The 16308-nt window shown below is 36.6% G+C and overlaps 1 protein-coding gene across 4 annotated transcripts in view; it reads right to left on the reverse strand.

Moving 5' to 3' along the window:
* Positions 1-16308, reverse strand: part of LOC149851355 (uncharacterized) — a 63326-nt gene that overhangs the window by 23912 nt on the left and 23106 nt on the right. For all 4 annotated transcript variants that reach the window (XM_090000373.1, XM_090000363.1, XM_090000382.1 and 1 more), the window contains 4 exons: positions 4736-4811; positions 4499-4595; positions 4336-4405; positions 4008-4187 (listed from right to left, as the gene is read on the reverse strand). In XM_090000373.1, the coding sequence (XP_089856499.1) occupies positions 4008-4187; positions 4336-4405; positions 4499-4595; positions 4736-4811 (423 nt within the window). The remainder of the gene's footprint in view (positions 1-4007; positions 4188-4335; positions 4406-4498; positions 4596-4735; positions 4812-16308) is intronic.

A 16308-nucleotide genomic window follows, 5' to 3' on the forward strand; every position in this document is an offset into this window, starting at 1 on the left:
GGAACATCCTGAGTGGGTGGAAGCTATGGGAATTGAATTAGATGTGTTAGAAAAGACGAATACTTGGACTGTCCAAAATATTTCCCCAAGAAAAAAACCTATAGGTATAGGTTGTCAATAGGTATATAAGGTTAAGACCAAGAGTGACAGAACTCTTGAAAGGTACAAAGTCAGATTAGTTGACAAAGGATATTTCCAAGAGTTATGAGAAAACCTTTGCTCTAGTTGCTAGAATGACCACGGTTAGGAACCTAGTAATTTTTGCCTCTACAAAGAAATTGCCTATTTACCAAATAAATGTCAATGGTAAATTGGTTGAAGAAGTCTATATAGAAGCACCGCCTATTATAGTTATTACTAGGCTTTGTATGGCCTTAAACACGCTCCAAAGGCTTGGTACGACGTTTTTAGTCAAGTTATATTTGATGTTAGAATTTCAATCATGTTTAACTTACACAGTCGTGTTCGTTAAGATTTTTTATGCAAATATTATTATTCTCTTTCGCCAATCAATAGTGTGATCATCACAGGAGGTGACAAACAGAGAGTTCAAAACATTAAGACTTCTCAAGACACATTTTGAACTGACTGATTTGGGGTTTTCTAAGTATTTTCTTGGTATAGAAGTTGCTTATTCTTCTAGAAGTTACTTGCTGATTCAATCTAAATTTGCATTAGATATTATTGCAGGTCTAGTATCTCAGATAATAAGAAGGTTGACACTCCCAAAGTTGTAAATGTCAAAATGAAGATTGATGATAGGGAACCACATAAAAATCCAACATCATACAAACAACTTGTCAGGGCACTCTCATATCTCTCAATTACGAGACCTGACATTGCGCACGCAGTTCACACAGTGATCCACTTTCAGCATGCTCCCACCACTGTTCATATGAGAGCAATTTTGTGCATTATTAGATATATTAAAACTTAAGTTTTTTAGGACTTTTCTTATCTACTTCTTCATTAGATTTAATTGCTTATACTAGTGAGGTGATCTCAACAACCAACACTCAACAACTGGTTTTTGTGTATTTTTAGGTGACTTGTTTTCATAGAAATGTAAGAAGCAACAGAAGGTCTCTCTTTCTTCAACTGAAGCAGAATATTGAGCCATAGCTACAACCACTATGGAAGTGGTCTAGCTAATAAGATTGTTGGCTGACATGAGAGTTCAAATCAAAGAAGTAGCAAAAATGTGTTGTGACAACAAAAGTTTTATCTACATTGCCAACAACTAGACTTTCCATGAACGTACCATGCATATTGAAATTGACTGTCATTATGTTCAAAAGGAGTATCTACATGGCACTATTGATCTTCCATAAGTTATTTCCGAATATCAGTTGGCAAATTTCTTCACCAAACCTCTCGTTGCTCCTAGATTTCACTTTTTCTTTGACAAACTTTCGGTTATCCAACTGTAAGTTTGAGAGGGAGTGTTAAAAAAAAAATATATATATATATATATATATATATATATATATATATATATATATATATATATACATATATATATATATATGTAACTAGGTTTAGTAGAAGCTTAGTTTAGTTTTTTAGCTTTTTACTTTTTTTGTTTGAATTAACTAGTCAACAAATGTGGACTAGTCAACTCAAGAGACATTGGGAAGGTCCAACGACTCTATTTAGAATTGTTGGGCCTCTCCCAACGTCTCTTTGGAAACTCTTTGGATTGTGTATATAAAGGGGTGAAACCCCCTCACAAATGCATGCTTTTTGCATGGATTTATATCAATAAACTATTGTTTTTTAGCCTCTTGTGTTGACCCCTTTAGTGTGTTTTGTGTGTGAGCCCATTTGTGGCTTATTGTGAGTACTTTGGTGGACTTTGTTGTGGCTATTTTGTGTGTCCACTTTGGTGATTTGGTGAACATCATTGGAGGCACTCATTTCCTTACAAATGTACCATCTTTTGTATGCTCTTTGGGCATTGCTTGTAACTCTTCAATCATCTTCTTCAGACGGGACAATATCACTATCCTTAGAGTCCTCCACCCTTTTATTAGTGGCCACATGAACTTGATTTCCTTGAGAGGTTGGTCTTCCAACAAGATCCCAACATTGTTCTTTTGTGTGTCTAAATTTTCCACAATGGGTGCATTTAAGTCTATCTTTGACACTACTCCCATGTGGAGGACCTCTTCCACAACCTCGAAAGCATGTGTTTGATCTTCCTCTACCTCGATCACTTTGCCCGAGAAAAAATATCACCAAGAAGTGTGGATCTCTCTGTATTGGACTCTTGATAGGCAACCATTTTCTTACTATCTTCTTCCTTTGAAGTAGAGCATAAAGGGTACCAAGAGGTTGTAATTCTTCACACCCCATTGTAATGGATTTGATGTGCTCATATTCACTATCAAGTCCCCTTAAAAATTCAAATACTCTTTTCTCATCTAGTTCTCGTCGTCTTTCTTTTTAACAATGTGGGCACTTCACTTTGTCATAGAGGCTTGACTCTTCCCAAAGGCTTCTCAACTCATTACAGTATTAACTTGCCATTCTTCCACCCGGTTTGCATCTATGAATCCTATCCAACACATCACATTTCCTTTCAATGTTAGTCTTCTTTGAGTATGCATCTATCACTGCATCCCAAAGCTCCTTGGCAGAGTCAAAATTCATAAAAGTCTCACTTACGATAAGATCAATTGATTGCAATAACCAAGCCATAACTAAATACTCACTTTCCCAATCCATATAATTGGGATCATTCTCTCTAGGCTTGCAAATACCACCATTAATGTAGCCAAGTTTTCGCCTTGCACCAACGGTTATTTTCATGGATCGGGACCAAGCTTCAAAGTTTCTTCCATCAAAACAAATATTGCTGATTTGAAAAGTACAGTTATCACTAGCATGAATAACACTAACACTAGTTTGCTTAGTGTCACTAGTTTTTTCTCCCAATGTGCCAGTAGGTTTCTCAACACCGGAATTTGACATGTTTTCAAACAAAGAAAATAACCACTTGTTCACCACAAACTAACACTTACATAAAGTGTTAAGTGACCGTGTTACTTGACTAAGATTTTCCAGCATACCCTGGGGAAAAATATGCCACAACTAGGGTTGCCTCCACTCCATCTTGTATAAAACTTCACATAACTCCACCATACTTATAAAGATTCAAGCCCACATTTGTTTTCACACCCTTAAACACCATAATACAGAAACTCCAACCTTCAGATCTGCCTCCAAACCTTCAGACAACTCAAATAACCAAGAAAAAACATATAGAGAAGCAGTAGCAGGAATTACTTAAAATATCCAAAATCCACACTTGTTGAAGTCCAAAAATTATGGAAAATTCACCAATATTCTTCTAAAATACTAAACTGGTGAATGCATAATGTTCCAACCTGTAACATCCCCTTCACTGTTCACGCATGATGGTATCAGCTGACAACTTCATCTCACTGGCTGAGTCGATTTCTCTGAATTATGGAGCATTAACATGGCTCTGATACCATGTTCTCCAACCCACAGCTACATCTTCATGATTTCAGGCCTCCTTTAGTTGTGAAATCAAATAACGGTAGAAGAGAAAGAAGAAGAAGAAGACGAGAGACAGCCAAAAGAGGATTAGGAGTCCTGTACTTCCCCTCTCATTTTTCTATTTACTTTATGTGGGGTATAAAGTCAAAAATACCCTGTTTACAAGAAGTAACTACAGCCTATGTACAAGCATAGTCAAACATGAGAAATATAAGGGATGACAAAAAAGGACCTCTATCTCATAACAAGGGGAAAGGACATTCTTATCAAAGAAGATCTTTGCTAACCATTTTAGATCAGCATATGACTTGGCTATATGCATCCACTAATTTAATAGATTAAAAGCAATTACAAGAAACTACAAACTAAATCCATTAGCAATGGTAACAAAGATGAAAAGGAGCAATATTATAGAATATCAGAACTGTGTATTGCAACTTATATGCAAAACATACAACTAAGTGTATAAGAAATATGCAAACCTTTGTTAATTGGCCCTTGCGAAAAATTTCAGGCCGCTGTAAAGGAAGCATCACCAGCTCTTTTAAAGTATCCTTGACATTTTCCAGTGCACCAATGTCATCAAATGACACCCCAATGTCACTTGGTGGTATAACGTCAGCTAAAAGTCTTTTCTCAAATTCGTTCTCGGTCACAACATCCTATAATTCACCCAGCGGTCAAGTGATAGGAACATGGAGAACGGAAAGATGGATAAATGCCCAATTAAGACAACTATAATTGTGTCTTAAAATGAAACATAATGCATAGAAACATTTTTTAAGCTAGAGGTAAAAGTTTTAAGGTAACCTTAAGTGACTTATTTGAGCTTTTAGTTTCGCTTTGAATATTCTGCAGGATTTCGAGCCCATGTAAAATGCTGCCAGAATAGGACTTTAGTGATGTTTTTATTCAAGGCTCATCAAGTAAGTTACAACTTAAAGATGAGAAGAACAAAGCTTATATAGTATACCTCTCACTTGAAATAGTAAGCTTTGCAGCTTTTGCATCAATATCAGGGTTCTTCATCAGCTGGTAACTTAGTGCCCATCCAACTATCTTCTCTGCACCTGCAGGACAAAGAAGGTGGTTAATCAGTAAGAAAGAAAATATCCTACAAGCAAATCTTTTTTATGGAAGTCAGTCTGAGCTTTCTTTTTATAAAATACTTAAAATAAAAAAACTGGGAGCTTCACAGTTGAATACCTACTTTCACTAGTAAGCGCCTGGTCTTTGATGCATATGGTTTCCAGCTCATTACACTCCAAACTGTTTCGTGTTAGAACCTGTTAATGATGATGAACTTTGTAACAGAGCACTAGAAAACAGATTAATAACAACATGCTGCTGCAATCATCAGTCAGTGCATATGACTAAGTGTACTATTTTCACTTCCACCACTCACCTAAAAGGCTAAAACAGTTCAATTGTTTTTTGACCATGAAGTTATAATTGTTAAAATATGTGTATTATCGTCATTTGTAATCTCGTATATATTTTTATTCATATATATAGATACATATACATATATATATGTATATGTATATCTATATATATATATGAATATAAATATATATTTTTTATTCACCCAAAAGGGTATTTCTGTAAATTCCTGTTTTGCGCATATTCCACTTTGGAATATTGCTTGTAATTTTCCATTTTTATTTTTTATTTTTCTTCTTTTTCCCCTTTTTAATTTTCGGCTTTTGTGCCACATAGGGAGGCTCCCCAAAGAGTCGTTGGGGAGCCTCCAACGGTCACATATGTGACCGTTGGGGGCTCCCAACGACTCTCTTGGGAGCCCCCTTTGTGGCTCCTTTTCTTGCTTATAAATAGGGGCTCTCCCCTTTGTATTTTCTCACTTCTTGAGGGAGCTTATGCTCCATTGTAATGGGGTTTTTACCCCTTGTCCATTGTTTCTTCAATGATATGCAACTTATGACTTTATGTCATATTTTTCCCTTTTTATGGGTTTTATGGGTAAGCACATTATGTGCTTGTGTTGTTTCCCTTTAATGGGTATATTTGCACTTCACGTGCATATGTATGGGTTCATTATTGAACCCAATGTATTCCAACTCACTTTCTGACATGGTATCAGAGCAAGGTTACGATGGGGTTGTCCTTTGGTGCAACGGAAAGCGTGTCGCTCAAGAAATGGTGAAGTATTCATTGCTCTTCCTTTTTGTTTTGAAGTTATTCGGCATGTATCCCTTTTCTTAAAGTATTATGCATTTGAAAAAAATGTTTCTTGCATATAGTTTGTTCGTTTAATGGCTATGATAGTTGAATTATGTCTTTTCACATTTCGTGTGCTCGTATATTTTAAAAAAAAAAATATCTCCCTCAAATTTGGTGAACTCGTTTGTTGTTCAAATATATAATTTGTGTTTATCGAACTACTCATCGCATATAATAGCAATTTATGTTTTTTCTTAAAATTACCTTCAATTATGTGAGATTTATAATTCTTACATAAGTATCTCATGATTGACCTATAAGTTAATTTTTAAAATTATATATATGATTTCTTGCTAAAAGTAATGATCTTTGCTTAAAATTTCTTAACTCTCATATGAACCCTAATTTGATTTGAGTTCCTCTTTTGATTATGAATTTTAGTGCATTTTTTGAAAAATTTGATATAATCCTTATATGAAAATCTCTCACATCTAAAATCTTTGTTGAATCCTAAAGTAGTTCTTGTTAATGATAACTTATAAGAACTCCTAAAAGTTTTTCAATGTTTCTTTTTTGAAAATTTGTTTATGATAAACCATTAGGAAAGATTTTTTAAAAGGAATTTCTCACACTACATAGAGTGCATAAGTTCATCTATTGCATCCTTTTGGTATAAATGATTTCATCTTTATAAACTTGTTGGTTTGTATTTTTCATAAGGTTTCGAAACCTCTTAGTAATATCTTTTGCCTACATTGGCCATAATATGGTTTTCTTTGTCCTCAATTGCAATTGTTAAAGTTTGAGAAGTTTAAGCATTGCTCTTTTTATAAAGTGCATACTTGCTCATTTTTGTGTATTTTTGTATTTTGTGCACATTTGTTTCTCAAATATTTGCGCTTGTATGCATTCCCTCCTTTTTATGAAATACATGCCTTAGTGCATGTTTGTTTACACCTTGGTGTGTATTTGTTCAAGCATTGTATGAGTGCCTTCGTGCATATCTTTTATAAAGCCTTTTGTGCTTACATGTGTATTATCTCTTCGTAGACATTTTTGCATTATGGAGCCTTTATGCACATTTCTTTTTGTGAAAAATATAATGAATTTAGATATTGAGTCCTTTTTAAATCATTGTAAGTGCTTTTAGCACTTTGTATGTTTCCGCATATCTCATCACAATCAAAGGATTTTTAAAATTGTTATATGGGATTTAATCCCAAATCTATAAATTTTCAAGTATTTTAAATATTCTTTCCTTGAGTATTGTGTTAAAGCCTTCTTTGTGAACCATTACGGTTCTTATGATTTCTTTGATTAAAAGCTTGATTGTCTTGATGAATTCTTTATGTTGTTGTGTTTATTGCTTAATAAGTCTTTTTTGGTATAAATGACTTGTTTGAAGATTAAGCATAATTTGTGTTTATGCAAAATTGTTGTTATAAAGCACATTATTGATTATTGGACCTTTTGATTCAATTTTTTAATCGGTCCTCTTTTCTTTGAAAAATGATTCCTAAAGTGTTTATTGCCTTTTTGTGGCATTTATATTTATCCATCACATGTTATTTAATGCATCTTTTATTTGTCCTTATTATTGTTATATTAGAGATGTTTGTTGAGGTGAGTTATGGGCACCTCGTGTTATATCATTTTAGTTTGTCCACCCTCCATATTATAGATGGTTGTTGAGGTGAGTTATGGGCACCTTGGGACTCTAAAATGATTTGTTGTATGATCTCTAATTATGAGTGTGTCACTATTTTTTTCTCTTGTGACCAATGATATTATGGATGCTTCTATGTAAATGTGATGGACATATGGTGTTTTGGAACCTTAAATGTTTTAAGGTATATTAAAATCAAGGGTTTTGGGATTATTGCCCAACCTTTTCGTGTTTATGAATCTTATGAGTGCATTTGCACATTTATGATTTTGTGTTCTTGTGGTTTTGCACAAGTATTCTAAGTGTTCTTGGTGTGTGTATGTTCACACATTTGTTCTCAAGAATTTTATTTTATCAATTATAGTATCTTGTTGAAGATATTTTTTACATGCATGTTATTGTTATGAGAAATCATTTTAAAAGGAGTATTGTTTTATTCGAGGTTTATTTTCATTACAAGTTTATTGCCTCAAAGGTTTTTTTCCTGTTATGCCCATTATCTAAGTGTCATCATATGTAGACAAGAATTTTATTACACCTTCGTGTGTTTTTAGCCCTTTGTTGGTTTTTGCTCTCTTGGTCTAGTAGTTGAACACACTTGACTTGAGTGTTTTTATATGTAGACAAGGCACGTTGATTCACACCATGGTGTGTGATTTTTAGCCTATGTTGGCGTTTGTGTCCTTGTTCTAGTCGCTTAAGATGTATGCCCATGGTTGGCTTATTTCACTCATTTCAAGTATCATCTTATGTAGACAAGATATGCATTGTGTTTTAGCCCATGGTTGGCTTATTACTCTTGTTCTAGTAGCTAAACATACTTGGTTTTAAGTGTATTTTTTACGTAGACAAGAGATACTTTTTAGTCCATGTTGGCATGTATTCTCTTGTTCTTGTCGTAGATGCACTTATTTCAAGTATTATTATATGTAGACATGAGGTTTCTTTTACACACCTTTGTGTGTGTCTTTGGCCTTTAATGGCTTTATATTCTTGATCTAGTAGCTTATACACTTGATTTATGGGTTTTGGAGGACTAATGAGGAAGTTGTTTGTAATGGATAAACTATTGTTGAAATTTGCAAAATTTCATTCATGACTTGTGTTTTTCAAGTAACTCATATTTTTTGATATGGATATCAAGTTGATTTCTTAGCATTTAATCTATATATTAAGTGCTTATGGTTTTTGCCACCCTTATATGCAAAATGTGGATTTTGTCAATTAAGTATGACTTTCATAAATGATTTTAAAACCTTGTGAACTCTTGGGTTTATTTTGCCTAAAGTATGCTTGGAGACTTCGTTTCTCTTGTTTGGGACTTCATTACATGTTTGAAGCATGATCATTAATGAGTTCTTTGAGTATTAATTCATTTAATGATAAGTATATGCATATGCTCTTTATGGCCTTTTTTGGGCTCTCATTCAATAAAGCATAGGTATTTTATGCCTCTTCGTAGGCTTCTTGTGGTATCCCTTTGTGGATCATTTTGTTATTCCCCATTATGGGGTTATATTTGTCCAATGGTGGACCTTATGAATGCATTATGCATTCTTGCAATTTATTTTTGCATAATTTGCTTCCGCTCAGTTTGTTTTAACATGATGTATGATTTTGAAACTTTAAGTGTCATTTCTGCATAATTTGCATAATTTCTAACATAGGTCATCCATAATTATGCTAGCTAGAAATGGTCCATTTGAGTAAAAGTGCAAAGATATGTTTTACTTGTTTCTTTGTTGATTCTCTACAGGATCGCTAAAGATGTGGAACATTAGATGCATCATGGATTCGATCGATGGGGAATTGGACTTGAAGACCTAGCTCAAACTGTCATGAAGATGGAGTTTTTTATTAAAGACTTTTGAAGAATTGGACTTCGTCTCAAGACTTCCCTTTGATTTTCCAAACTTTCGGGTTTTTTCCCCGCAAAGTTTGAGGGGGGATGTTAAAATATGTGTATTATCGTCATTTGTAATCTCGTATATATTTTTATTCATATATATATAGATATATATACATATATATATATATGTATATGTATATCTATATATATATGAATATAAATATATATTCTTTATTCACCCAAAAGGGTATTTCTGTAAATTCCTGTTTTGCGCATATTCCACTTTGGAATATTGCTTGTAATTTTCCATTTTTATTTTTTATTTTTCTTCTTTTTTCCCTTTTTAATTTTCGGCTTTTGTGCCACATAGGGAGGCTCCCCAAAGAGTCGTTGGGGAGCCTCCAACGGTCACATATGTGACCGTTGGGGGCTCCCAACGACTCTCTTGGGAGCCCCCTTTGTGGCTCCTTTTCTTGCTTATAAATAGGGGTTCTCCCCTTTGTATTTTCTCACTTCTTGAGGGAGCTTATGCTCCATTGTAATGGGGTTTTTACCCCTTGTCCATTGTTTCTTCAATGATATGCAACTTATGACTTTATGTCATATTTTTCCCTTTTTATGGGTTTTATGGGTTAGCACATTATGTGCTTGTGTTGTTTCCCTTTAATGGGTATATTTGCACTTCACGTGCATATGTATGGGTTCATTATTGAACCCAATGTATTCCAACTCACTTTCTGACAATAATATCATTCACTTTTATTGCATGCTGGTGTGTGGTATCCTGCAATTGTTTTTCCCATCCCTAACGAATAAATATTGGAAAACAGACCAAACTTTCCCTTTTTCTATCTTGTCCATTAATGTGTAGACAGTAAACCATTGGTTTGTGTGTGCATGTGTGTGTGCACGTCTAATCTGTAAGAAAAAAGCCCTTGTTCTTCAGCACAGGCCTGTCATCGACAGAGAGAGAGAGAGAGAGAGAGAGGTTCTAGAGAAAAGGGGTCAGTCCATCATGACTGCACCTCTCATTCTATTAATGTGTTAAGTGATTAAAGCTAGGGTACGGAAATACCCCTTAATAGAATGTTAATTTACATTATACACTAATTGGGTCTGGACCCGATCCATTATATAAATGGATCGGGTCAGACATATACATAATGACGATAATGACGTCTTCTTTTCAGCCTCCCTCAAGTTGTGCATGGTGCTGAACCATGAACAATTTGTTTTTCAGAAACCAAAATCTATCATTTGTCAACCTTTTAGTGAGGGCAACTTGTTCTTCAGTTGGCACATGCATAGGCTCAATCTCTTTGTCTTCAACCTTTTTTCTAATAAAATGTTAATCTATTTCAATGTGCTTTGCTCGACTATGGTGGATGGGATTGAAGAACATGTTGATGGCACTTTGATTGTCACACAACAACAGTGACCGAGCAATCGGTTCTCCCATTTCTGTCAGGAGATGTCTTATCCATATAGCCTCGGTCGTGGCAGTGGCCATCGATCTGTATTCAGCCTCAGTGCTTGATCTAGCAACCGCCTTTTGTTTTCTATTGCTCCAGGATACCAAGTTTGGCCCAATGAAGCTGCAATAACCGGATACTGATCGTCGTTCGTCTGGATCACCCGCCCAATCAACATCAGCATAAGTGACGATCTCATGGCCCTCATGGCCCCCGCCTGGATCTAATTCTCTTTTCTTGTATACCAGCCCATCACCAACTGTACCCTTCAGGTAGCGAAGTATACGTTTGATTGCCTCCATATGTGACATACGAGGTTCATGCATAAACTGGGATACCTGATTAACCAAATATACTATGTCAGGTCTAGTAAAAGTCAGGTATTGCAACATGCCAACTAAGTTGCGATACTTAGTGGGATCTCTATATATATCCCCTTCCCTTAAACTCAATTTCTGATGAATGACACTTGGAGTTGTTAACGGCTTACAATCTGTCATGCCTGCTCTGCCGAGAATGTCCGACGTATATTTGTGTTGAGTAAGGGTGAGTGTATCATTTCTTTTATCAACTTCTACCCCAAGAAAATATCGCAGCTCTCCCAAATCTTTCATCTTAAATCTCTGATTTAATAATTTCTTCACCTGCTCAATGTGACTTTTACAGTTCCCTGTGATGATGATGTCATCTACATATATTAATAAAAGAGTAGTGACTCATTGTTCATTGTGAATAAATAATGAGTGATCCAGAAGGGACCGAGAGAAGCCATGCCGTTGTATTTCTAGAGAAAAAATGTCGAACCAGGAACGAGAAGCTTGTTTCAAACCATAGAGTGCTCTTTTTAACTTGCATACATATTTTTTGGCGTCTCGTTCTGCATATCCAGTGGGTTGTTCCATGTAGACCTCCTCTTTTAAATCCCCGTGCAAAAATGCATTTTTTACATCCAGCTGGCTCAATGTCCATTCATGTTTAATGACTAGACTCAACACAATGCGAATGGTCCCCATTTTAACTACAGGACTAAAGGTTTCATCAAAGTCTTGGCCTTCCTCTTGTGTGAATCCCCTGGCTACAAGTCTAGCCTTGTACCTTTTGACGCTCCCGTCTGGTTTATACTATATCTTGTACACCCATTTTGACCCAACAACATTTCTGTTTAGTGGTCTAGGTACAATCTCTCATGTCCCACATTCATGTAAGGCCTCCATTTCTTCATTCATTGCTTCTACCCATCTTCTAGAGCTCGCAGCTTGATAGAACATGAAAGGCTCATCCTCTTTACTTATGGATGTCAAGAATAACTGAAAATCCAATGAAAATTTTTTATAACTTACCCACCTGTCAAGCGGATGTCGAATCCGTGAGGATCTTCTGATATCCATCGTCTGCGAAGCGGATGATCCAGATGGATCTGTATTCGTACAAGAAATGAATGAGGGCTCTTTCTCTCGCCGGGTGTACACAATACCCTTATACCTTGTTGGCTCCAAGTCATGTGTAAGAGTCTCCTCCGTTTGAGTCTCATTGGCCGATTCCTCATGTGTCTCCTTCTTACTGCAATTTTCTGGACAGTCTATTTTACCATTGGAAAAGAGTTCTGAATTTAACCATGGGTAGTATACCTCAATGCTGGGGCTTGAGTTATCAGCATGAAGGGTTGAATTAGCATCCTGATCATCAAAGTTCATTTCATCGAAAATTACATTCCTTAATATTTTGACACGCTTACTCGGGGGATCATATCACTTGTACCCTTTGTAGTCTTCTGCATATTCTATAAACCTGCATTTTAAGGCTTTATCTTGGAACTTGTGTCTGAGTGAGTTGTCAATGTGAACATAGCAAACAGACCCAAACACACGTAATTCATGATAATCAGGTTGTATGCCAAAAAGAGAGAAGTATGGTGACTTATTTTCTAAGATACTCATGAGCAATCGATTTATCACATGAACTGTGGAGTGGAAGGCCTCAGTCCATAATGATACAGGGAGATTGCTCCCGTGCATCATGTTCATTGCAGTCTCAACAATATGTCGATGCTTCCTCTCAGCAATCCCATTTTGTTGAGGTGTATGCGGGCAAGACACTCTTCTCTTTATCCCATTATGTTGAAGGAAACTAACAAAGTCACTCGAGGAGAATTCACCTCCTCCATCACACTGAAAATTGAGAATGTTGGTAGAGAAATGATTTTGAACAAAAGAATGAAATCTCTAGAACAATCCAAAGACTTCTGATTTGTGCTTCATAAAAAATATCCAAGTATAATGTGAGTAACTATCAATGAAAATAAGATAGTATTTACTGCCAGAAAGAGAAGTAATTGGGGCAGGACCCCAGACAACTGAACAAATGACCTCAAATGGCCTTGAAGCTCTTTTATTAATAGAAGCAAAAGGTAAAGCATGACTCTTACATAAATGACAACTAGAACACTTTGTATCAACGACTTCTGAACTCAGACTGGACTTAGGAATAAGATTATTCAAGACAAGTTTTTCAATAAAATGACGACCACAATGGCCAAGACGACTATGCCAAAGTCTTGGCTTATTACATTCAGAAATAGTAAATATAAAATCAGGATCAAAAAATTGACGTTGGTGACGCTTCAAGGATGAATAGTTGGAATGAATGGAGGAAGGATCTTCTTGAAAGATGTCATGTTGCCCCATCCAGAGTCGGACCTATCAAGAGGCCAATGAGACTTGGGCATCAGGGCCCCTGGGCCAAAAAAAAGTTTAGGGGCCCATTTTTAATAGGGATTCCATTTTCAATAGGGACCCCAAAAAAATTGGAGTCGCTGTCCTCGAACTCCTACTATTAATAGGGGGCTCAAAAAAATCCGAGGCGCTGCCCCCGAACTCCTACTATTAATAAGGGGCCTATTTTTAGGGAGCCCATTTTTAATAGGGGCTCAAAAATTTCGAGGCCCTGCCTCGAACTCCTACTATTAATAAGGGGCCCATTTTTTCCCTCCGCCTCAGGTCCCATAAAACACAGGTACGGCCCTCTGCCCCATCGTTTTCCTTCAGCGAATGTCTTCCTCATGCGAAGATCCTTGACATAAACAGAAGAGGGAGTAAATTCAACTGAAGCATTAGCATCATCAAAAAGTTTTGAGACAGAAACAATGTTCTTTTGAATATTAGGCGCATGGATGACACTTGGAAGTTTAAGAGAAGACTTTGACATGTGTATAATGGCATTTCCAATATGTGAGATTGCGTGATGAGATCCATCTCCTGTGACTATGCTATTCTTACCAACATAAGGAGTAAGAGTCAAGAGTTTACCTACATCACCCGTGACATGAGTAGCTGCTCCGGAGTCGACATACCAAATTCTTTTGTCATTTTGCTTTATATTCAATCCTGTCAAGGCTGCCAACAGCAACTCCTTTACTTCTTCATCCTTCCTAGCCTCTGCTAGTGGAGCTTTCCCTTTGTTTTGAGGATTAAACCAACAATTTGCTTTAATGTGCCCTTTCTTGTTACATTGAGAATGGGTCTTTGTCCCTGTATATTGGGTGTTGGAAGTATGCCACGAGCTCCATAGGTATTTCTCCCTTGGCCTCCTTTTCCTCGAAAAAAACTTCCTCGTCCTCGACCATAACTCATTCCCATAGTCAGCACATCTTGTGTTCCTGAATACCCATGAGAATCTTCAGAAGATCCTTTCAGAGTCATCTCATATTGCAATAATTTCGCACGAAGATCTTCAAACTTTGGAAGTTCTGGTAAACATAGTAAGGTTGTCGTCATAACATGATAATTTGGCCCCAATCCACTCAAGGTTTGTTGTACTTTATCTTTTTCACTGACAAGACACCCAACAACAGTCAGTTGGTCTGTGATGCCTTTCATTTTATTCAGGTATTCCATAATAGACATGAAATCTTTCTTCAGCATTTGAAACTCTCGCTTAAGAAACATAATTCTTGCCTCAGAAATTTGTGAATATGTTTGAACTAACGTATCCCACAGTTCTTTGGCCGAACAATCATCAAAAAGAGCAAGAAGGACCTCCTGTGAGAGAGTTGAAGTGATGTATGCCACTAGCGATTGATCATTCTTCATCCAAGCAACATATTCTGGATTCTTGTGAAGAACAACATATTGTTCTCCTTTATCGTCTGCTTTTTCCTGCGAAAAGAATTCTGGAGGCGGTGGAACCGATCCATCCAGATGACCAGAGAGGACGTGACTCTTTATAAATGGGATGATCTGTCTTTTCCAGATTAAGAAATTCCAGTTATTCAGTTTTTCAAAGACTAGTTGACCGAGAAAACTTGAGGACAGACATGATTGCGCATGAGTAAAATCCATTTGAGGGAAAAACTGAACTGACACTTAGGTATGAAAAACAAAACAGATGGCTCGGCTAACAGAACACTCGGATGATAGATGATAGATGATAGATGACAGATGACAGATGAGAGAACACTCGGCTGACAGATGAGAGAAAACAGATGACAAACGAGAGAAAACAAGGTCACGTGGTTAGCAGGTGATACTCGGCAGGCTGATGCACCAGGTGATATCAGTTCACGTGGTTAGCAGATGATACTCGGCAAGCTGATGCACCAGGTGATATCAGTTCACGTGGTTTCCAGGTAATACTCGGCAGGTGATACTTGGCAGGTTGATGCACCAGGTGATACTCGGCAGTCAGAAAAACAAAAATAATTTCAGAACCAACGAAAAACAGCAGGGATTAACAGAAGAATCACAGATTTATCACATGAACTTATTTTCTCACAAGAAGTCGAGTTTCTCACAGAGAGAGAGGATCACAGAAAATCAAATAGAATCACAGAGGTCAAGTTTTTCACCAAAGAAAGAGGAACCTGGTCGAGTTTTTCACAGGAAGAAAGGGGAACCTGTTATCGTGAAACCGAGATCAACCTCTTTACACCCAGACTTGGTTAGATCCACGCAGATCCACGCACCTGTACTTTACGTTTCCAGATTCACGTTGATAGACTGAAAACAAGCCAGCCCTTCACTCCCAGACGTCACGCTGCTCTGATACCATGTAAGAAAGGAGCCATTGTTCTTCAGCACAGGCCTGTCATCGACAGAGAGAGAGAGAGAGAGGTTCCAGAGAAAAGGGGTCAGTCCATCGTGACTGCACCTCTCATTCTATTAATGTGTTAAGTGTGTAAAACTAGGGTACGGAAATACCCCTTAATAGAATGTTAATTTACATTATACACTAATTGGGTCTGGACCCGATCCATTATATAAATGGATCGGGTCAGACATATACATAATGACGATAATGACGTCTTCTTTTCATAATCCACTCTCCAGCAGCAACTTGTAAAAAAGAATTGCATAAAAGCTTTTAAAAACAATAACTAACGACATGCATAAACCATGAAAATGATGCCAGGAACTTGCATTGTAGAATTTTTAATAAACTAAGATGACAATTAGCCCACACCAGCATTCCCATCTGAGCTCAGATTCAAGTTAAAAACATTCATTAAACCATGAAATTCAAAAGACGGGCAATGATAATGATCTCATGCAAGGTTGGCAAAAAATTGTAAAATGTTATGCACTACAATAAATAGCATGCCATCAGTTTATTTGCTTGTA

Source organism: Nuphar pumila, chromosome 1 (genome assembly GCF_984573655.1).
Source record: "Nuphar pumila chromosome 1, dmNupPumi1.hap1.1, whole genome shotgun sequence".
NCBI classification, from domain to species: domain Eukaryota; kingdom Viridiplantae; phylum Streptophyta; class Magnoliopsida; order Nymphaeales; family Nymphaeaceae; genus Nuphar; species Nuphar pumila.